This window comes from Puma concolor, chromosome D1 (genome assembly GCF_028749965.1).
Source record: "Puma concolor isolate L17-30 chromosome D1, mPumCon1.1.hap2, whole genome shotgun sequence".
Taxonomy (NCBI): domain Eukaryota; kingdom Metazoa; phylum Chordata; class Mammalia; order Carnivora; family Felidae; genus Puma; species Puma concolor.
Window position 1 is genome coordinate 13,405,572 of NC_141676.1, and position 24,345 is coordinate 13,429,916.

At 37.7% G+C, this 24,345-nt stretch overlaps 2 protein-coding genes and 1 long non-coding RNA gene across 4 annotated transcripts in view; 1 reads left to right on the top strand and 2 right to left on the bottom strand.

Moving 5' to 3' along the window:
- Nucleotides 1–671: 671 nt before the first annotated feature.
- Nucleotides 672–24,345, top strand: part of LOC112865115 (uncharacterized) — a 166,251-nt gene continuing 142,577 nt past the window's right edge. For both annotated transcript variants that reach the window (XR_015240815.1, XR_015240814.1), the window contains exon 1: nucleotides 672–1,589. This is a non-coding gene — a long non-coding RNA (uncharacterized LOC112865115). The remainder of the gene's footprint in view (nucleotides 1,590–24,345) is intronic.
- On the bottom strand, nucleotides 9,466–10,407 carry LOC112865996 (olfactory receptor 5AK3-like). The gene has a single exon (XM_025929034.1). It carries the CDS (start codon nucleotides 10,405–10,407, stop codon nucleotides 9,466–9,468), a length of 942 nt encoding a protein of 313 aa, XP_025784819.1.
- On the bottom strand, nucleotides 22,529–23,458 carry LOC112865995 (olfactory receptor 5AK3-like). Its single transcript, XM_025929033.2, has one exon. It carries the CDS (start codon nucleotides 23,456–23,458, stop codon nucleotides 22,529–22,531), a length of 930 nt encoding a protein of 309 aa, XP_025784818.2.

Genomic DNA, 24,345 nt, shown 5'->3' on the forward strand with positions numbered 1-24,345 from the left:
ATCTCCCTCTTTTTTCTGCTGCATTATTCTCCATAAGTTTGTCCTCTATATGCTGAGTCTCTGCTGTGCCTCATCCATCCTTGCCGCTGTGGCATCCCTTTGAGATTGCAGCTCAGTGATAGCATTTTTTATTTCATCCTGACTAGCTTTTACTTCTTTTATTTCCACATAGAAGGATTCTAATCTGTTTTTGACTTCAGCTAGTTTTTTATTATTATGATTCTAAATTCTAATTCAGACATCTTGCTTGTATCTGTGTTAATTAAGTCCCTGGCTGTCGTTTCTTCCTGCTCTTTCTTTTGGGGGTGAATTCCTTTGTTTCATGATGTTGAAGGAAGAAAAGGGATTAATAAGTAAAAATAATAAAGCTAAAAAATTAAAAACAACACACACACACAAAAATCAAATAAATCATGCTAGATCCTAGGTGTGGTTTGGGCTGGTTATTGCAAGGAGCTTGATAGATTAGAGAAAAAAGGGGGAAAAAAAGGGAAAACACTTGAAAATTTAAGAAAATGGATACAATGAAATAGAATAAAATGAAATGATGGAATTAAAGTAGAATTTGATAAATTTACAAAAGAGTAAAAAAAATAGTAGAAAAAATAAAGAAAAATATTTTAATAAAAATTGAAAACAAAAATTTATTCTCTTTATGTATTTAAGAAAAAGAAAAGAAACAACAACAACAAAGAAAATTGAATAGATGGACCAGCGAACAGGCTGGAATATGATTGAAATTACATTGTTTTCTCCTAGGAGTCAAACTATGAAGGACTTTATGGTCAGTAAACTAAGCAGGTGGAGAAATTTGTGGTGTTCGTGAAGAGCAAGGTTGGCCCAGTTGGGCAGTGCTTAGTGTAATGGTCCTGTTCTCCAGTAGATGGCGCTGCTTAGCTCACTGGGGTGGATTGCTGTGGCGTTTGTAGGTGTGTATGCGCATGCGTGGGACGGATGAACATGGCGTCACCCAGGCATCCAGTCTCTCCGATCAGATCTCCGCGCTCTCCCTGACAAACAATCATGCACCCGTCCTTTTTCTCCGGCTTCCATCCACTCCCCGCTTTTACACCGTCTGTGACCAAGCCGTCAGGTTGCCGGGCGGCACCTCCCTCCTGAGTTTTATCTCAGATGCGGCCGTATTGCCCGACACCTCAGTTCGCAGGGATGGCAGCTCTGACCGGCTCAGATCCTCTGTGGGAGGGTCTCGCTGAGCAATGAGCAATGGCCCGCGGCGGCCGCCCCCAGGAACGTTCGTGACACCATGCTACCGCTGATGTCCAGAGACTGTGGCTGGATGCCAGTCCACCCCAGAAAAAATTCACGCGATCGTGTAGCAGCAGCATTTCAGGGATTACTGAAAATCACAACACACATCTGGCACCAGGCTTCACCCTCCACGACCCTGCTTTGGCACCAGCGAATGTGGTTGTTCTCCGGGGTCTGCTGGCGCTTTTGCCTGTGCGGGGGCTACACAGCCTCTACCAGATGTCCTCCCAGCAGGGAAACTGCCTCTGCCGTGTGGCCTGAAGACACCTGGACCCCAGTCTGCTCCTGGGGATTCGCCCTTCTCACCAGAGCACCGCCAGGTATGGAGCTGCGGAGTTGCAGACTCTGCGCTCCCTCGGTTGATAAAGTTTTAATGGAATTTAAACCCTCTCCTTTCTCCTTTCTCTATTTTTAGTTCAGTCTCTGCGGCTGTTTCCGCTTTTCCACTTTCTCTCCGGCTGCTTTGGGGGGGGTGCTTTTCCGTATTCTCCCCCCCCCAGCCCCCACCCCCCATCCGTCCTCTCTCCGCCGGCAAAAACAGCATCCTTCCCTCTGCAGCTTCTCTCTCCTCCAGTTTACCTCTCCGTGCCGCGTACCTGCTGAGTTCTGTGGTTCAGGTTGTGCAGATTGTTGTGTGAACCCCCACATCAGTTTTTCAGGTGTGCAGGATGGTTTAGCGTTGCTCTGGCTGTATTTCACGGAGAGGAGATGCAGAAAAAACCTTCCATGCTGTTCCACTATCTTGGCTCCTCCCCCAGCTCCGTGCCCAAGTTGTGCCCACTTTAGTTACTTTTATAAACATACTTAAACAGCTCTTTTTAAAAAAGAGGTATTTTTCAAACCGTACTACAGGACACTTGTGTTCCAAACTGTTAATGTGTATTTCCTATATTATGTCATATTATATTAGATAGATTGACAGTCAGCAGGAATTTTACAATAATTTTATTGCTCTGTTAAGTGTGCATTGGATTTTAAGAGAATCCCAACATCTGAAATATTAAATCATGAAAGAAATGTGTATTTTATTTAAAAAAATTTTTTTTAACGTTTATTTATTTTTGAGACAGAGAGAGACAGAGCATGAACGGGGGAGGGGCAGAGAGAGGGAGACACAGAATCTGAAACAGGCTCCAGGCTCTGAGCCATCAGCCCAGAGCCCGATGCGGGGCTCAAACTCACGGACCGTGAGATCGTGACCTGAGCTGAAGTCGGACGCTTAACCGACTGAGCCACACAGGCGCCCCAGAAATGTGTATTTTAGAATCAAGACAGTACAGCCAATGGCCCATAGATTAAAAAGAGTCCTGCGGCCCAACAAATTTGGGAAATACTCCAGACTCTTTCTGTCTTAGAGATTCAAAATGCAAGTTCCTGTGTTATATACTTCTGGAAAGTTCAGTGGTAAACAAATAGGATATTGATTAACTTACAATTTTTACTACTTCTTGTCCTTGGAAGCCTTTTCATGTTGAGCTGCTTGTGAGAATAAGTTTTCTGGACTCCATTTTGGGAAATGCTGGGTTAAGGGAAATTTTGTCACTGTTTGCATTGACACAGAGCTTATCTGCATTGACACAGCCACAAGATTTTGTGATGCTGGGTGAGAGCTTCCCATCATTTTTCCAGCCAATGCCAGTGACTGGGCAGAATGATGCTAGGCCTGATGTCAGAAGTCTGTTATGGTAGCTCACTGCTGGCCATGGCTGTCACCACAGCCATTGGCCAATTGGAGGTGTCCTCTGTCTCTGGGGTCTCCAATGGCTTCAGATCTTGGCAGAGAGCATCTGGGCACTATTGGTGATGGGATAATATGAGATCTGTGTACTTATAGGATCTGGGAAGAGTTTTTTATTGTTGACTATCCTGGAGGTTCTGCTCTGTGTTGGATCTTCATAGATATTTGCTTAATATTTTCTTTTGCACCCCAATCTACCTCAGATGTCTTTATGGACTCTCGCCTGCTTTCCCAGTGTACAAAAAGTTCTCTTTTCTACCTTAGCTGTTCGTGGAAGTGGATGTTGCTTTTCTCAGATTAATATTGCATTGGCTGGTTTTCAGATACTCTTTGAATGATGTTGCTGTAAGCATATTTATTGCTATTTTTTCATACTCTTTATAAAGATCAGTCATTAGCAAGAGAGGCTTGCTCATTAGGCAGAAGGGCTGTGTTGCTCTCCAGATAGATTCATCTCTGTGAAGATTTGGTAACCTTTCATATAATTTAGGGATTTAGGAATCTCAACATTGGAGAAATTGCTTTGAGCAAAGAGCTTCTTGTGAAAAACTGTTGCTTGGATATTTCCTCGTGCCTAATATTAGGAAACAAGGCCCAGTTCCTAAACACTTCTTTGCTATTGTATTCTTGCTTGCATCACTTCCTTGTTTCTTGGGCTGTAGATCAAGGGTCCAACATAGGAATTGCAAGTGTAAAACATGGCAGTCACTTTCATATTTTCCTGGGGTTGTTAGAATCAGGCTGTAAATACACATAAGAGAGGGTCCTATGGACATGGTGCCAGTTATTAGGTGGGAACCACAGCCCTGTCCCTGAGCACATCCTCAGGACAGCAGCCAGATATATGTGCAGGAGAATATGATGACAATCATGGCAACTGATGCAATGTTCAAGTTCAACTCCACGAAGGCAGTGATTGCTATGCTGATATGTATATGGGAGCATGAAGAGTCACTGGGGGTTCAGGACAGACAAAGTGACCGATGGCATTAGAACTGCAGAAAGGTAATGAAAAGGTAAGATATATAGTTACAAGAGCTCTGTTAAAAATTCCGTGAACACTCTGTGGTGCGTGGGTGGCTGAGGTGGTTAAGCAGCCAACTCTTGATTTCAGTTCAGGTCATGATCTCATGGTCCGTGAGACTGAGCCCAGCATCAGGCTCTGCACTGTCAGAGTGGAGCCTGCTTGGGATTCTTTCTCTCCTTCTTTCTCTGCTAGCCGCCCCCGCCTCTCAATCTCACAAAATAAATAAACTTAAAAAAATGCCTTGGGGGTGCCTAGGTGGCTCATTGGGTTAAGCATCCTACTCTTGGTTTTGACTCAGGTAATGATTTTACAGTTTGTGAGTTTGAGCCCCACATCAGGCTCTATGCTGACAGTGTAGAGCCTGTTTGGGATTCTGTCTCTCCCTCTCTCTCTGCTCCTCCAATGCTTGCTCTCTCTCTCTTTCTCTATCAATCAATCATTTATCTATCTAATTAGTCAAGAGTGCAGTCTCTGGGATTAAATTAAAACCCTGGTTTCACCATTTAGTTATGTGGTTTGAACAGATTGTTCAACTGCTCTGAGTTACACAATGTGAAAATAGGGATTACATGTTTTTCATAATCTGAAATGAGGATTATTTTGTTAAAGCTAACGAGATAATGTATTTTCTATATGTGGACATGTAGAAAGCCTATACTAATTTTAGTTAATAATAAGTCTGATTCTGTCTCCAGGCTTTTAATAAACTGTCTTACATAAAAGAAGAACATCCATGGCTTTTGTCCATGGAATGATGCTGTTGTAATTCCATTCTTCCATGAAATGATTTTCCAGGAGACTTATTCCCAGTGTTTGATTTTCTCCAGGTTCCCTTTTACAATTCTTAGGGCAAAGGTCTCATTTTTTCTACCAATTTCTCTGCTTCTCTTTATGCTCACATCTGCCAGAAAATATGAGAACTCACAAGGATCAAGGAGGTACATTCCTCACCTTCTATTCTTTTATACATCATTGGATTACGGTGCTGGTGTTCACTGAAGTTACCTCAATCTCTGATCATCTGTGATGAAGTTTTGCAGAATAATTTGCCTAAAATATTAAGCTTATGTTCACTTATTAAATGGGCATTTCAACATTAAAATCACCTTTGCAGAATGACATCTGACAAAATGGCTTTGTGTTATAGTGTGTTAAACTTTCTTGAATAAAAATTAAAATTTGTGTTTAGAGAGTCCATAATATACTTTAAACTTTTCCTGGGAACAAGGCAGGGAATGGATGAAATGAAGGAATGAATTCTGCAATATGCTTTTAAAAGTTATTTTGATCCCTGCCTGTGTCACCTACTAGAAAAGAGAAAAATCGACAAAAAGGTCATTGTAGATTTCTATAGTTTTAGATACAGATATTACATATTTTTACTGAGAGAAAAAAATGCATAGAGGAAGAAAGTGTACTGACCAGCTTTCAGCTAAATATTTGAGGGGCCCTTTGCACATCTAGGGTTTTCTGTCTGTGCAACTCCTTTTCTTCAGTGTCTTGTCCTGCAAACCCTGGTTTCCTTGGTCTGTCCAGATTTTCAGCTCCATTCCTTTAGAAAGTCTACTAACCTTTTTGCACTGTGGTCTGGAAACTTTCTTAAGGCAAAAGTCTGGGAAATTTTACAGCTCATTTGTTTGCTGCTTCTCAAGAGTCATTGTCTTTTATAGCCTGATGCAAGTGTCTTGCAAACCATTAGTTTATATATTTTGTTCACTTTTTCATGTTTCAGGTAGGAGGGTAAATCCAATCCCTGTTACTCCATCTTGGGAAGAAGTAGAAGTTCTGGAAGGGGCTTTTAACTGGATGAATAATACAAGCATTTTGGAGTTGTCCAAACTATATCATATCCAAGCTACCTTGAGGTTTTATTTTATATCACCTGCCATGAAACGTAGATAGACTTTGTAGTCGGAAAGATTGAGATTTGCATCTTGAATCTAGCATCCAGTAGGTATGTGATCTTGGACAGCAACTGTAATTTCTCTCAACTTCCGTTTTATCTTTGATAGAAGGAGATGGAAAAAATTGACTTTAAACCCAGAAATCCAGGGGATTCTACGAAGTACTGTTTTTTTTTTTTTTATGCCAAAATATAAGCAGTAGGTAGGGTGATGCTAAAATAAGTGAGAGTGAATCTATAGTTTATGGTTCCATGAAACACCCCAAAATAATGGGGTATATCTCTGTGTATTTTTTAGAAAAACTGTTAATAACGTACTGTTAGGTAAGTAAAGCATTTTGCAGAAAAATGTATATAGTATGTGAAGTGTTTTTTAATTAAAAATCTGTGTGTGTTTATGCGTGTGTGTGTGTGTGTGTGTGTGTGTGTGTGTGTTTGTGCGCGCGCGTGCTTATGTGAGGAAAACTCCATCTGGAAAAATATATGGCAAACTTAAGAAAGCTGAGGAATAAAAATAACTTTAAGACCAGCTATATTTTAAAAGATCATGGGCACATATTAGTTTCTTTTGCGGTAAGAAAATGAGTAACAAAGAGAAGCCAAATTCAAGAGAGGTAATAGATGCACGTGGCACAGTTCTCACCGTCAACACACAATAGCCAACCAACACCAGGAACCCAGATGTAGACGGGCCTCCTTCACCTGCTGCAGTGAGGAAAACCACGTCGCATCTCAGAGCGCCCCGCGTGTTGGATAAGAGGAAACTGGGAAGGACTTTTGAAGGATTTAGACCTGCGCTGGGTGATTCGAAGAAGGATTTAGGAAGTGGACGCAAGTTCTGTTTTGAGTGTTACCAGGAATTTGATGATTAGACACTTTAGTAATTTATACCAGAAAGAGAGACATTAAAGTGGTTAGGGAAGGGATGTTTACTCCTTTTCGTTGGAAAGGGGAATATTTGAGTTCTTGCTCCTGTCACTTTTCAGACATCGTTGCAAGACTGGCCTTTTCTCTGTCTGAATTCATCTCACTCGTGGAGTGGCCTTGTCTTATTATTGCTTATATTCTGTAAAAGTTGTTCAGTTCAGCTGGGGACATCATGGCTAATATGTTAGCTGTCATCTCTCTCACCGTTTCATAATTTCTCAATATGATTGATAATTTCCTCTCTCCATTTACATTTTTACTTTGCTGAAGATAAGATGACTGTACCCACCCTTGGAGTTAATTATATTGGCACATTGGCTCTAACCCTATAGATTTTATTGTGGTTCCCCCCTGTCAAAATAATGCACAGCTGAACAGGAAAAATTCAATTTGATTTATTTACAGGGGATTTGTCTTTAGATTTCCACCCCCCACCCCTCCCCCAGCTAGTGCAGGCTTATGTTTAACCAAGTGCTTTCTCCACAAAAAGAGTGTATAGTTGAGGTATGGGAGTAAGTGTCTGTTCCCTCGAGTGTCTGTGCCTCTAGATGCTGAGACAGGATCAAAGAAAACAGTCTTCATTGGTTAGTTTTCTGCTGAAAGAGAGGAGTTTCCCAGAGGGGAAAGATTTCATGTTGCAAACCCTGGGAGACTTTTTGTTTGGTTTTGTTTTGGGAGACTTTTTACTGAGAGAGAGAGAGAGAAATGAGGGTATTTTTATAAAGACTGCCACACCTTAGTGCCAGGTACTATGATTTCTATTCTTTAGCTTACCTATTACTAACAAACAAGCAAGCAAAAAAAAAAAATCTCTTGAGATATGTATTGTTATGGGAAACAAGGTTTGAAAGATGAAATAATTTGTAAAGGACAGTATTGGCAAGTGACAGGGTTGCGACATCAACTACATAGTAAACTATTTAAAATCTTGTGCTCTTAAATACTGCTTTCCAGTGGACCATGCAACTAAAGAAACACTCTGCATGTATAGATATTTATAGTTATCGGCCTCTGGCTAATGTTACTGAATCAATACCTCCAGGACTAAGCAATGATTATTTGCACTTTAAAAACTTTTCCTGGTCATTTGAATACTGCTGCCCACAGATTGGTTTTTAAAGACCACTAGTGTAGGCTACATACTCACAGAACTTACAGTTAGAAAGCTGTCAGTATTATTGTATTTTATCACGTTATTCATTCAATATTTATAGAATACCTACTGTGTCTAGGGCTCTATACCAGATGTTAAAAGGTCATAGAAAGACAATGGTATAAATGGTAGTGAGAGTCTTATAAGTAAGTAATTTATATAGGAAGTGATAAATAATAAATAAAGTGCTGTAGGTACTCAGTGGAAGAAAGAATTACCCCCAAGGGGTAGAAAGTTGGCAAGAAACAAAAGCTAGGCTGGGAAAACTTCAAGGAGAGACTGAGTCTTGAAATGGCAGTATGATTTGGGCATAGAGGTGTGTTTTGTTTCACATGGTATATATACCGATCAACCGTATGGCTTCCCTGCTTTGAAAAGTAAACTGCCATGTTATGAGAGGGGTTATGGAGAGGGCCACACAGAAAAGACTGTGGATAGCCTTTAAGAGCTGGGTGAAACCTCTGGCTGGCGGCCAGTAGGAAGGCAGGAATCTCAGTCTTACAACTGCAAGGAGATGAGTCCTGCCTATTACATTAGGGGGTTTGGAAACTGGATCCCCAGTTGAGCCTCAGTTCTCAGTCCTGGTTGACACCTTGATTGTAGCATCTCAGAGGATGTATTTAAGCAGTGTCCACATTCCTGACCCATAAAAGCATAAAATAATAATTGTGTTTTAAGCCCTTAAATTTGTAGAAACTTGCTATGTAGCAACAGATACAGATTTTGGAATCATAACAAATACGAATTTATTTCCCTACTGAACAATATTCACTTTCTTGGTCTTATCTTCCTAAACAATGCTGCAATTTAATATCTATTAAATATATGACCTTATAGACTGGAATTTCTATTTCCATAGATCAGTTTACACGTCTGAAATTCTGAATTGAAGATGTTTCTTTGTTTGTTTAAAAAAGATACTGCCGGGGTGCCTGAGTGGCTCAGTTGGTTAAGCGTCCAACTTCAGCTCAGGTCATGATCTCATGGTCTGTGAGTTTGAACCCCGCTGCCCCCCCCACCCCCCAAATCAGGGTCTGTGCCGACAGCTTGGAGCTGGAGCCTGCTTTGGATTCTATGTGTCCCTCTCTCTCTGTCCTTCCCCCACCTGCACTCTGTCTCTCTCTCTCTCTCTCTCTCTCTCTCAAAAATAAATTTAAAAACATAAAAAAAGATATTGCCAGATACTTCCTAGGGTGAAGTAACACTTCAATTTTCCATTCACAATGAATGAGAGCATGATTGCCCTTGCATCACAGCAATTAGTAAGTGTTATGATTCTTTTTCAGTTTTGCCAGTTACTTTAAACTGGTTATCTCACTGTTAAACTTTAATTTGCAGCTCAGTATTAGAAAGATTGAGCAAATTTTCTTATGTTGCTTGGAAGTTTGGTTTTGATTTCTTAAAAACTGGCACTGTCAGTCTTGTTTACAAGTGTAAAAAATCAGAAATCAATGATCAAACCAGAAGCACTTCTTTGTAACCACTTTTAGGGCTTCCTTCACATCTTGGTTTCTCAGGCTGTAGATGAAGGGGTTTAACATGGGGATCATAATGCCATAAAACACAGAAGCCATTTTTTCTTGCTCTTGAGACTCATTGGTCCCATGGTGCAGATACATGTAAGACAGAGTCCCATAGAAAACAGTGACTGCTGTCAGGTGGGAGGCACACGTGGAGAAGGCTTTTTTCTTCCCTGCAATGGAAGATATCTTCAGGATGGCAGCCAGGATACATATGTAGGAAAAGATGACAACCAGCACAGTGAACATTAGGTTAAACCCCACAAAGACAGTTAGCAGCATGATGTTGAAGTCAATGTTGGAACAAGAGAGAGCCAAAATTGGGGGTTCATCACAGAAAAAGTGGTTAATTTTATTGGATTTGCAAAAGTTCAGTGAAAAAGTAAAACTTGTGTTTACAGAGGCATTTAGAAAACCTATGAAGTATGAGCCAAATAGGAGTTGAATGCAGACTCTCTGGGACATGACTATTGGATAGCGGAGTGGATTGCAGATGGCGACATACCGGTCCACTGCCATTGCAGCCAAGATGTAACAGTCAATCGTTGCAAAAGCACCATAGACTAGTAATTGCACCATACACCCTATGAATGAGATGGATTGCTCTGTTTGTACAAAGTTTTGCAGCATTTTGGGAGTGATAGCAGAGGTGTAGCAGAGATCAACAAATGCCAAGTGTTGGAGGAAAAAATACATCGGGGTATGAAGGCAAGAATCAATCTTGATGAGTAGGATCATTCCAATATTGCCCACTAGGATGGCCACGTAGATCACTAGAAATACTATGAAGAGAATATGCCACGACTTGCATTGACCAGCAAATCCCAGGAGAATGAACTCACTTATTTCAGTGCCATTGTTTTGTTCCATGGCTAGCAAAGATTAAGTATCAGCTGGAAAGGTGTAAAGAAAGAAGAGCAGAGAAAGCTAAGACCTTGTGGTCCTTTAACTAATTTTGGAATTGGCAATGGTATAATATTTGGTTTCACAATGGAGTCAGAGGATATTTTCTATGAGACAATTGACTCACATTTAATTTTTTTTTTTTCAACGTTTATTTATTTTTGGGACAGAGAGAGACAGAGCATGAATGGGGGAGGGGCAGAGAGAGAGGGAGACACAGAATCGGAAACAGGCTCCAGGCTCCGAGCCATCAGCCCAGAGCCTGACGCGGGGCTCGAACTCACGGACCGCGAGATCGTGACCTGGTTGAAGTCGGACGCTTAACCGACTGCGCCACCCAGGCGCCCCTTGACTCACATTTAAAGTCTATAACTTGACATCTGACTTTAGATAATTTAGATCTATGTTTTGTGAAAATTGCCATGGATCAGTTTCTTTGTTATGAGAGTGAAAACTGACTCTTTAATTATACTAAGAATTTAAGCTTTTGTTCAATATATTTCTTAAATCTATTAATTAGGGGACATATGAAAACATACTTTTAAAAATTAAGCTTTCTTTTATGCTGTATACATTTTAATTCATAAATCCCATTTTACATAAATTATTATGCATGAAAATCTTGATTTACCCATAAATTTCTATATGATTTTGCTTTAATTTTTTTCTGTATTCTCACCTTACTCTTTCTGTCTCCTTACTAATTCTGCTCCCTCTATTATCATGGACTCATGCCCAAGTAGAGTCTTTTATGGAAGTGTTTATCAAGTTATCTATGGTAAAGGACCATTTTCTTTGTAAAATTTGTAATATGTCATGGATCAATATTGTTGCATATAGCAATAAAAAATTATCAGCATTGTCAAAATTCTGTAATAGTTTTAGATGCTTACTCTCACTTTCAATTCTTATTACATCATTGAGTGGAGACAGAGAGTCCAGGACCTGGGGTGCTGGTCCAGGGACCACACATTGAGTAACATTACTCTATCGTGTCCATCTATCATAATTTACCTATGTGCTTTCCTAACAATGGGTAGTCGGCCACCTACAACTTGTTTCCACCACAAATAACTCAGTGTTTTTTATTTCCACTGTATGTCCACTACAAATAACTAAATTTTTCTAGGAACAAAAAATGTTGACTCTTAGAGTATGCATGTATTTATTTTGACCAAGTTTTCCAGATCACATTGCATAATGGAGGCATCAGTGTGCATTCCTGCTAATTGTTCATGGGGGTTCCCATATCCTCACTTTTTTGGGAACATTGGTATTTTCTTAATAGTTTTTATACCAGAAAATACTTGTAAAGTGACATCTCCATTTTAATTTGTTTTATTTTCTAACCAGAAACTAATTTGATCTTTGTATAGTATATTTTTGTAGAATTTTGGAATCATATTTTTTATCGATATCTCTGTGGGTCAATTTATGGATGGATGCTCTTCCTTTATATAGTTTGAGCACTCTGTTATTGACTTGACAAAAATTTTCTTACATTCTGTTGTCTATTATCTTTGTCTATAGTATTCTCCGTAGACCAGAAATCTCTACATTTAAAATAACAATTCCTTATTTTTTCCCCTATTGTTTGTTCTTTTGGGGAAAAAATGGAATAAACTCCATTCCTGCCTTGATTCATTTACCCAGGAAAGTCAAACATAGTAATAAAACTTACTATCCATTTTATACTTGTTTGCTGCTACATGATGTTTGTTGAACTGTGTTTTATTCCATACATATAATTTGGAAAATTTATTTTGTTTAAAAAAACTTTTTAGGAAAAATGTAGATTAAATGGGTAGTGATAACAGTTGGAGTGATTGTGTGTGTGTGTGTGTGTGTGTGTGAAATATTTAAATATATTTAAATATTTTAAAACCATTAAATGACTTTGCTTGATATTTTAAAGTTTACTCAAACAAACACTTGTCCCCATTGTGTTATAGGAAAGTTCTATCATGCATTTATGGAACAATGAATTCTAATATTATATAAGCTCTTCCTGAAAATCACAATAAAGAACATTTTCCAATTCATGTCAATATTGCATTGGAACCAAAATAAGTAAAATATGAGAAAAGAAAATTAGACCCAACCTCATTTGTGAATTTAGATGCAAACAACTTAAATACACATTCATTGACCAAATCCATTCATGTATTAAACAAACAGTTTCTAGGATATCAAAGAGGCTCTCGTAAATATCTATTCTCTTCCTTTTTGGATTTGAACAAGTTGATAAATAAAAGATAATGTCTGTATGGGGACCATAATATCACCTTTGGACACCTGGGGGAAAATTTTAGGTTTATTTATTTATTTATTTTTGAAAAGATTTTATTTTTAAGTAATCTCTACATCCAACATGGGGCTCATACCCACAACCCCAAGATCAACAGTTGCATATTCCCCCAACTGATCCAGCCAGGCATGCCCCAAATTGTAAGTTTATTAGTCAAATTATTTGCTGCCAATGAACACCATAAGTTGATATTTTTCCCACCCAGTCTTAATGACAGTGATAGGAACATGCCTCTTGCACATGGTGGGAAAGTGCCTCTGGGAGTTCAGGGGAGCATGGGCTTTAGTAGGTTGACTGCTGCTAAGAATTAAGGCAGGGCAAAACATGCCAGATTGTTCTCAGTTTTACTAATCAGACTTGTCATGCCATCTTTTTAGGAACTTAGTGGATAAGATGGGGATAGAGAGTCTGCGATTATACAGACTGAGTTTTCTTGCAGGAAAGAAACATCAGAAGCAGCTAAAAGGTACTTACCATCAGTAATCAAGACCTATTTGTATTTATCCCAGGAATGAAAGCATTTTTTAACATTGGAAATTTTATTGATATAATTTGCCATATCGATATATTCTTTAAAAAGCCATATGATCTTCTCAATAGATACAGAACAATTGTTTGGTAAAATTCAATAATTTTTCATGATTCAATAGAACAAAAATGAAAACAGGTAGAGACTGTTATAACCTGGTAAAAGTTACTTTCCACATTGCTGGACTAAACATAATTACTATTAAATCATGAGACACAGTGCCTATAAAAAATAAGGCAAGGATGCTTGTTATGACTGAATCTGTTCAGTATTTTTTCAGAAGCCAGAACAAAATGAAGAAGACATGAAAGGTAAAATGATTATGAGGAAAAACCACAACTATTATTAGCTTTAGATAATGTAATTGTCTCTATAAAAAATCCTAGATAATTGGCAGATAAATTCTTAGTGAGCCTAGTAAAGTTATTTAATAATAGTTTAATATAAACAAATCAATTGCATTTCTGTTCACCAGAAATCAAAAGTGTTATTAAAAAATTTATTTTATAATAACATCAAAAATAAAGTATCTAGGCATAAATATAAGAAAGAATGTTCATGACCCTTACTGAGATAATACAACTTTATTTAAAGGCTTAAAACAGACCAGGATCATGGAGAGGAACTCAATATTATAAACATTACACCCCCCCCATATTAATCTACAAATTCAATGTAATTCTAAGCAAATTTGGAAGAATTTTACATACATCTTGACAAACTTATTCTAAAATTTATGTGGGAGAGAAAATATCTAAAAATAGCAAAGACAATTTTAAAGGAGAACAAGATGAGAACTTACTCTATCAGAATCAGAACTTCTTAAAAAGTGATAGTAGTAAAGACATTATCGTATGGAATGGTGTGAGGATGGACAAATGGATCAATGGAATCCATAAAAAGAAATAAAAGACAGGCCCATGGGCCTCTGGAAGCTTGATGTATGAAGCCAGGAGCATGTATGTCAGTGAAAAATGGTCCAATACATTGGTGCTATAAATGTTTATACACATGAAAAATAATCTTGTATTCCTACTTTACATTTTATGAAAATAATTTCCAAATGGATTAAAGATTTGAATTGTAAAGCTTTGAGAGTAAAACATAACAAAATACCCATGACTTAGATATACAGAAAAATACTTAAATAGGACATGAATGCACAAAAAATAAAACATTGAAAATCCAACCTATTTTTAAATTAAAAATACCAACATTGTAAAAGAGAAGAGGCTAAATACTGACTAGAAATTTACTTAAGTAATTTTTTTTTGCAACATATATAAATGTCAGGTAATTAGCATCCAGTATATGTAAAGAATTTCTATAAATTATCCCAAGGGAAAAATTTACAAAATATATAATCAGGATATTATAGAAAAGAAAACCTAAATGGTCAATAGAAATGTGAAAGTAAACACAACTCACTAGTTATTTGATAATTATGTATTAATGCTGCATTGAAAAATAATTTTATATTCTTCAGTTTAAAATGCAAAGTTTTGGTGAAGATGTGGAATCATATATTTCTGGTAGAAGGTAAATTAGCATAATCATGTTGGGGGCAAATTTGGAAATATTAGTAAAATTAAATATATGCCTTCCTGAATTTCCATTATAGGTACATATTCTAGAGAAATTCTTGACCACATAAGCAAGGATATATATACACATGAATACATGCACGTGTAAATGTAGCCATATAAATATATTTATACACACACAAAAAGCATTGTTGATCACAGAAAAATATACTATTAAATAAAGTAGTGAAAATTCAGTAAGCTGGAGCCAGAAAATCCATGTGGATAAATTTCTCAAATGGAATGCTGAGCAACAAAAAGCAAGTCGCAGAAGTTAGATGGTGGCTCCATGAATAGTTGTTACATTATCTTAAATATATTTTCATGCACCTTAAATATTACACAATAACAGAAATCCCTCACAAAGGAAAAGCCATGTCCCCACTATATCAGTAGAAATCTCCTGTACTCATGTCATTAAAGCCAGGCAGAGCTGTAGCTCCATAGATGAGATGATCAGTTTTCGCTAAGAAAGTGCATTTAGTGGCGGAGAGTTTAGCAAACTGCACCTGTTGTTAATGTTTCTTGGGCAGTCTGGTTTTTTCAAATATCTTGAAGAATAGAGTGGCTTAATTATGTAGTGATGGAAAAAGAAACAGTGCTCTTCAACATTTAGTGAGGGCTAAGGGTTGAAATAGAGCCCTTTCAAGGAGACTTCTATCCAGTGGGTGAAGGCACTGGTCAGAGGAAGCTAGAATTCTCATGAGTCTACTCGGCTTAGAATCTTGATAGAATCCTGACATTTACCATTTCAATGTAATCATCTTGAATTTAAATAAAATGCATGAGATATTGGGGGACGTTTTTTCAAGAACTATGGACAACCAGTAGAAGAGACAACCCCCCAAGCGTGACTACCCTATACTGAACTCTGGTGCTTCTGAAGCTTCCTTTATATGCAGCACCGTGAGGTGGAAGGGAAAGTGAATAGGCTGACCTGGGTTGGAATTTTGATCATACCACATAGATTCAAAGGGGGTAACTCCCCTTGACCTCAGGTCTAGTGTCTGTAAAATGGGATCACAGAATTACTTAGAAGGTCATGATGTTTATTGTAACACTGCTTATAAAAGCAAAAATTTGGAAATAGAGTTAAATAAATCAGAAGAGAAACTTATTATGAGATTAACACACTGGCCAAAATGTATGGGATAAATATATGCTCTTATGGAAAGGTGTTCCTGTCTTACTGTCAAATGAGCAAAGAAAGCTGCAGAATAATACATAACGTGTGGACCCTTTAAAAATAACACTTTTATTCACATCCACTCTCTCTTTTTCTCATTTTCTTTATTTATCCATGAAAAAGCTCAAGAAGGAATCACATCAAATGTTTAGTGGTTATCCTTGGGCATGGGAGTGGGGAGAGAGTCTTTAAACTTATAAATTTCATCACCATTTCTTTTTGAAATAGTTTTAATTGTTTTCAAAAGGAAGAGGAAGAGAAAGAAGTAAAGGCTGCTTTGTAATGATGTGACAAAGTGAGGTGATTGATGTAAAATTCCCAGCACAGGACCAGGCATTGAATGGCTACTCGGAATTGGTCATAAAAACACATGCAAAACAAAACAAAACAAAACAAAACAAAACAAAACAAAACAAAACAAAATGAAACAAAAAAACCAAACAAAAACACATGCAATAGTATACAATAGTATACTTTTCATTCATTCATTCATTCATTCAATCAGCCTTTCAATCTTTTGTTCATTTGTACCCAGTCCAGTTCAGTTCCCTCCCTCCATTGCTGTTGTATCACCAGGGATGAAAGGCTTATTCCTGGTTTTGGGTGAAGCATACTGGAACTTTGGTTCTGACCCTTTTGCTCCACCATTTCCAGCACACGCTGGGATGAAAACATGGCTGATTTGAAAAATGGGATTTGCTTTGTTTTACTTACTCCAGAGTTGCCTCCAGATTCTCTTTCTGCAGCAGTGTGGGCTGATTACCACCATGGTCTTTCTGTGCTTCCTTCTAATTGGGGAGTTTAGAGCAGGGGCCTAAGGGAATCAATACTGGTTCCCTCAGGAATCTGAGATTCCAGGAGCTGAGCTGGAATTGGAATAAACAATGTTGAGTAGTTATTTTCTGATGAATAACATTCAAGCTTTCTACAAAGGATAAATTTAATTCATGTTCCTGTCATTAGGGACTCGTGTGTGTGTGTGTGTGTGTGTGTGTGTGTGTGTGTGTGTGTTGCCTTTTATAAAACAACTCTTCAAATTATTTTCTTGTGATAAATTATGTTGAAGAGTTCTTAATGTGTCTAATAATCTGTGTTCAGGTCCAGAAAGTTGACCTTGTCATCATAATCAGTAAAAAAAACATGGTTTTCTGAAAAAAAGAAATCAAAGCTAGTCTAAATTTAGGAACCTATGTCCCTAATGTGGCGAATACAGTTACTACTATTTGAACATATTTAAAAAAAATTTTTTATGTATTGAGATTTTTATTTATTTTTATTATTTTTTAAATATAATTTATTGTTAACTTGGCTAACATACAGTGTGTAGAGCATGCTCTTCGTTTTGGAGGTAGATTCCCATGTATGGTTCATTGCTTACATAGAAAGATATCATATCTTTTCACTCATGTGGAACTTGATAAATGTAACAGAAGACGATGGGGGAAGGGAAGGGGAAAAATAGTTACAGAGAGGGAGGGGTGCAAACCATAATAGACTCTCAAATATAGAGAACAAACTGAGGGTTGATGGGGGGGTGGGGGAGAGGGGAAACTGAACATATTTTATATTAGCACCTTGATCATTGTTTACTTGAAGAAAAATACTCTTTGTGTCTTCTTTCTTTTGTTTTTCTAAAAAGTATATATTTAAAAAATAAACCCTGGATAAATATACTCTTTTTTTCCTAATCGCACTTTATGCCATTAGAATGTTTCAGATAACAGTCTGTGGAATAAGATATTTTGAGAAGTTTTGGGCTCGAAAGTTGCTAGGGTGAAAACTTTAATCAGTGAGAATAGAAGGCTAGATTCAGTGAGTCTGTAGCTTTTGATTAACAAGCATACCTGAGAAGGAGCGTTACATTCAGAAGGCTGGTGAATCAACATTCAACATTACTTATTGCATGACCAGTGTCTCAGTTAGGAATATGTCCTACTCCTGGTAGAAAAAAACCAATTTACTTTGGCTCAAAAAACAGGGACTTATTTTTCTTTTATAACAATAGTTTGGAAGTTTTAACTTGCACTTTGTGATTGACTTAGCCTTTCCCATATGCAGGTTGCCCCACAGTCTAACCTGTCTCCTCTAGTGCTAGACATCATATTCCCTTTTCAAAGCAGAAAAAATGATCCAGGAAGGCAGGGTGACAATGATATATATATATATATATATATATATATATATATATATATATATATGTATATATATATATACACATACATACACACACACTTCATTAGGAAAATGAAAGCTTTCTCCAAATCCAGCAGACTTCCACTCACATCTCACTGGCTGGAAATGTATTATATAGGTAGCAGAGGTCTCAGTGTCTTGTGTCTCTCTCCTCAGCTACTCGATTTCATGCATCTGTGGTGGACACCATTGTCTGTGCTATCAGTGACTGGTACCTATATAGGTGCTTCTCTGCCTCAAGAATATCTTGACCTTCAAGCAGTGGGGAAGAAGGATTGAATACTTGTCTGGTCCTTCAGAGACTGAGACTGAGTTCCAGTTCCTAGGGTGTGTGCCAGCTAAGTTATTCACCCTTTCCTTGGTTCTGTCTTTCTATAGCTCATTCTTCCTGCTCTCTGCTGCTTGGGATCACCCTTTTCAAAAAGCTTAGCAAACACAGTCTGAGGGAACAGTTTCCATAGGACTGATGTCACTTCAGATGCCAAAAATCCAGGGATCCCTGGAGCTACACCCATTTGTGGTTGGTAACAAATGTGGGGATCTTTCCACAGTCACCCTCAGGTTTGATAATTCACTGGAATGACTCACTGAACTCTAGTGATATGGACTGAATATTTGTGCCCCTCCAAATCCTTCTGTTGAAATCGTAACCCAAGGTGCTGGTATATGGTGGTGAGGGCTTTGGGTCACAGCACTGAAGGTTTTGACTTGCACTTTTGTGATTTGCTTAGCCCTGCACCCACAGCTGAGAGTGCAGCCCTGATGAGTAGGGTTCATGCTTTTATAGAAGAGACCCCAGAAAGTTCTCTAGCTCTTTCTACCACTGAGAACAGAGCAGAGGTAGGCAGTCTGAAGCCCAGAAGGCAGCTCTCACCAGACCCTGACCATGTTGGCACCCTGCTCTCAGACTTCTAACTCTCAGAACTGTGAGAAGTAAGTTTCTGTTGTTTAGAAGATACTCAACCTGTGGAAATTTAAATAGAGCCCAAACTGGCGAACACATCAGGAAAACACAATACATACAAATTTTAGTTTTATCATAATAAAAAGATACACATTGAAAGTAGTTAAAGGAAGAAATACATAAGGCAAGGTTTGTGAGGATCCAAACACAAAATGTCCATGTATTTTGTATATTACACAGGGATGTATTACCGTTCTGTAGGTCGACGTGTGGCCACACATATGGAGTATTGCTGACCTGCGAGGCTCACCCTTAGTATCCTTTAGTATCCAGTTTCTTTGTGGCACTATGTATGACATAATGCTCATGTGGCTGAACTTTCATTCTCAACCTCTCCTGGAGGTTAAGGATAGTATATTTAGTCCCAAGTTGCCCTGGAGTTTGAAAATGATATGGCATGTCTCAAAGCTTCCATCATAAATCACAATGTTAGACTGTCCAGTGGCCAAAAACACTCTTATTAGGAAGGACATGTCAGGGCCTATAGATCATGCCAGTAAGCTGCAGACAAAGATAAGATAGTTCTTTAGGTTAAGGTTAATTCTTCACTCTATGCCACTGGCATACGTTACCTTTACCAAAGGCCTAAGATACACGCCATCGCAACTACAAAAAAAGCTGAGAAGTGCAATATATTTTTTACCTGGCTGCATCACCTGCAACATAAAATAGGAATTCTTTTAGGAAGGAATAAGAGGAGAATGGACGGACAACCAGCTACATTTGGGAGCAGCTAGTGAATACTCATGAGGGATGGTGGGTGGATTCTTTGTCTTTAAGCTTCTATAGGTATTCTCTTCCCCATGTCATTCTTGTTCCAAACTTTTGTGTGTGATGCTATATTTTCTTCCACTTTGGTCTAGACTAATATATTTTTTTATGAATATAATTTATTGTCAAATTGGCTTACATGCAACACCCAGTGCTCATCCCAAAAAGTGCCCACCTCAATGCCTATCACTCATTTTCTTTCTTTCCCACCCCACCATCCACCCTTAGTTTGTTCTCTGTATTTAATAGTCTCTTGTGGATTTCCTTTCTCCCTCTCTGTTTGTATCTTTTTTCCCCCCTTTCTTTCCCCCATGGTCTTCTGTTCAGTTTCTCAAGATCCACATATGAGTGAAAACATGGTAAGTTAGCCATCTTGCTAATTATCAACTTCAAATTTGGGTCGAAGAACTGAGCCCCTATCATAATGTTTTAGAGGCAATTGCTGGACCCCAAAAGCCCTTATAAACCATGGGGTGCTGATGATTTATGAAACAATAATGTTCACCTGGTAATTTATGAAAGAATTTATGATTATACAACATCCGACTATTAGTACTCTAGATGTCAGTAAGGAAATTTCTCTTTTGGATAATTGCTAACAATCACTATTTATTCCCTGGTGAGAGCCCAGATCAACCATTTCCTCCTTCATATAAATTTCAGGGATTTCACTTCTTGTGTATATTTGTCACAGAATTTATTTCCTTTTGGGATTTCTTTCACCTTGGTATTAAATGCAGAGTAATATGTGACTCTCTATTTTGCACCCTATTTCCAATTTGGCCTCTTAGATTTCTCAACATGTACTAAGTTTTTCTTTGTTTTATCATGTTTCCCCTACATCTTTACTGAGGTAGAATTGACAAAGTTTGTATGTACTTGAGATACACAACTTGATATTTTGACAGGAGTATCCATCATGAAATGATCACCACAAACTGGTTAACAAACCATCACTTTGCATGATTATCATTTTCCTTATTTCTACTCTCTCAACAGATTTCAAATATATGATACGGTATTTTAAAAATAGTCACCATAAAAAAAATAGTCACCATATTTTACATTAGTCTCTGACTTTCCCCTCTAGACTCTCAGGACATCCTTTGTCTACTTTGCTGATGACTTTCTAGCAATTGTCCCTAATCCTGGTCTTTGAAGGTTCTTGGACCTTCCCTTTATGGAAGGTGTCATCCTTTATAAAGGTGGAGTCTTTGCTGGGAATATACTGGTCATCCCACATTATCTCCATGTTAATTTTTTCTCTTCTCTCAAAATTGAAGCAGGATATCATATTTGAAAAATGTATCTTCTCTTGCCCAGTTGTCTTTCTGCTGTTACTTAACATTTTCTGGCCAGATCACTAGTCTGTCTGGTGTTATTTTCATGTGAAACTTGCTTTTTCTTTTTTTTTTATTTTTTATTTTTTTTCAACGTTTATTTTTTATTTTTGGGACAGAGAGAGACAGAGCATGAACGGGGGAGGAGCAGAGAGAGAGGGAGACACAGAATCGGAAACAGGCTCCAGGCTCCGAGCCATCAGCCCAGAGCCTGACGCGGGGCTCGAACTCACGGACCGCGAGATCGTGACCTGGCTGAAGTCGGACGCTTAACCGACTGCGCCACCCAGGCGCCCCAAAACTTGCTTTTTCATGTAGCTAGCTAGCATGGCCTCTCTAGAGTCATGTGGGGGTTTCCACCACTTAACTTCAATATACCTATTAAAGCTCTCTTGTTAACAGTTTGTCTTTCTGATTCAAAAGGCTCTTGGCCTCCTTTCAACTTCTATTGTTTACTATAGTTTAAAGTTATTTGCCTAGACTAAAATGACTGGTGTGCCTTTCATAAATGAATTATTTAGGTTTTTATATCCTTCTACATTCTAGATTTTCTGTTTTTATTGGGGAGGGATATAGGAAATGTTTCCAGAAGTTTCCTTACCTTATACAAGAAAGAAATGGATTCAGAATAAAGAGGATAACTAACGACAAATGTAACATCAAACATAACATCGCATAGAAATTAGTTACTAGAGAATGTAACTAATAAAAGAATATTAAGTAGGAAGTATAACCAGAGTCAAAAAGTACTTTTCAAAGCAGTGCATTTATTTTACATTCTGGTGTATGCAATAGTTAGAACAGAACATACTGTCTCTTTGTAGACAACTTAAGGAAGTCATTTAAGTGAATGGTAATTAATGAACTTCCATTTTAATATTGATTATATGCAAAATTGAGGTTTTCTAGTCTTTAAGAACATATATGAAATCTATTTGAAGCAACTAAATACTTTGTGAAGTCTGTACATAATTTTAATATTTTAAATAATCTCAATAAAATATGGATAGTATGAAACATATTTCTTGAGTTATAACCAGGGGAATATTAGTCTCATGAGATGTTGCTATATTTCTCACATTTTAAGAAGTTATTAAAAGAGGTAACATTGATTTAAGACGTGAACGTGTTTCCAACTTCAGAAACATTCAATAGTGGTCAAACATCCTTACTTGATGCTTTGAGGTGCTGAATTTTAATGACTTGGGTCCAACCTAGAAGAACTTTTTCCTCATCACTTTTAGAACCTCTTTTACCTCCTTATTTCTCAAACTATAGATCATGGGGTTCAAAAGAGGAATCACAATGCCATAAAATACAGAGGCCACTTTCATATTCTCCTGGGAATTACTAGCTTGGGGCTGTAAGTACATGTATGACAAGGTTGCATAGAAAAAAATGACTGCTGTCAGGTGGGAGGCACATGTGGAGAAGGCTTTTTTCCTCCCTGAAACAGAAGATATCTTCAGGATGGTGGCCATGATATACACGTAGGAAAAGATGACAACCGACACAGTGAATATCAAGTTAAATCCCACAAAGACAACAAGGAGCATGATGTTGATGTCAATGTTGGAGCATGAAAGGGCAAGAATTGGGGGAACATCACAGAAAAAATGATTGATGGTATTGGATTTGCAGAAGTACAGTGAAAATGTAAAACCTGTGTGCACGGAAGCATTTATTGAACCCATGACATATGAACCAGCTACCAGTTGGATGCAGACTCTTCGGGACATGATTATGGGGTAGTGAAATGGTTTACAGATGGCTACATAACGATCCACTGCCATAGCAGCCAGGAGGTAACAGTCACTGGTTGCAAATGTTGCATAAACCAATAATTGCATTATACAGCCCTCAAAGGATATAGATTTGTTTTTTAATATGAAGTTTTGCAGCATCTTGGGAGTGATAGCGGAGGTATAACAGATATCAACAAAAGCCAAATGTTGTAGGAAAAAGTACATGGGTGTTTGAAGTCTGGAATCTGTCTTGATGAGTAGGATCATTCCAATATTACCCACCATGGAAGTCACATAGATGACCAGAAATACAATGAAGAGGAGGTCTCGAAACTTGTTTTGGGCACCAAACCCCAGAAGAAAAAATTCAGTCACTTCAGTGATATTTTCTTTTGTCATGATTATGGAAGTCTAGAAAGGACCAAGAAGAGGACCAAGAAAAGAAAGAAAATGTTTGTGATTTCTTGAAGGAAAAGGATCTTATATTTCAGTCACCTTTTTTTTTTTGAATTAGATCCTTATGGAAAACACTCACAAAAGGATTTATTGCTTTCCATATTTCTTCTATTTCCTTGATAAGTAATCACCACATAAAAAATGACATGTGAGTCATGGATTCATTTTCAAACTGAAGGAGATCTCATAGAAGATGATTGACTTCTAATATGTGTATTTCTAAGAAGCATAGGTTAACACATGTTTCCATCATATTAAGCAGGTATCCATATTTGCTGAGAGCAATATTCAAATATGGTTTGCAACTTTTCAACATCTGTAGTTTTCCTTAGACATTCATCATTCCAATCCTGGTCAAGCTCCTGAAATTGATAGCATTAATGAAAGAAATTTTCTGTTCATGGCCCACATGTTTGAAGACTTCAGAGTGTCTTTCTACAACTCTCCTTAGCATGCAGTTCCCATATTTACATGCCATATAGTCCCCTCATTTTATATATACATACATGCATATATATGTGTACAAATAGAAGGAATAGCAACAACATCACCTATGTTGTTTTAATGGCAAGGATTTATTGAACCTAATCATTATGAAGCAACTTGAAAAAGTCCAGATGTTGGGAAATTCTATAATCAACTGGCTTAGTCACTTCAAAAATGTCAATTTCATAAAAGACAAACAAAAAACAAAACAGGGAACTATTCCAGATTTAATAAGGCTAGAAAGACATTGAAACTAAATTTAATACATAATCCTTCATTGGTCCCTGAATCTGAAAATACAACATCTACTTAAGATATTGTGGAGACAAGTGGGAAATTAGAAT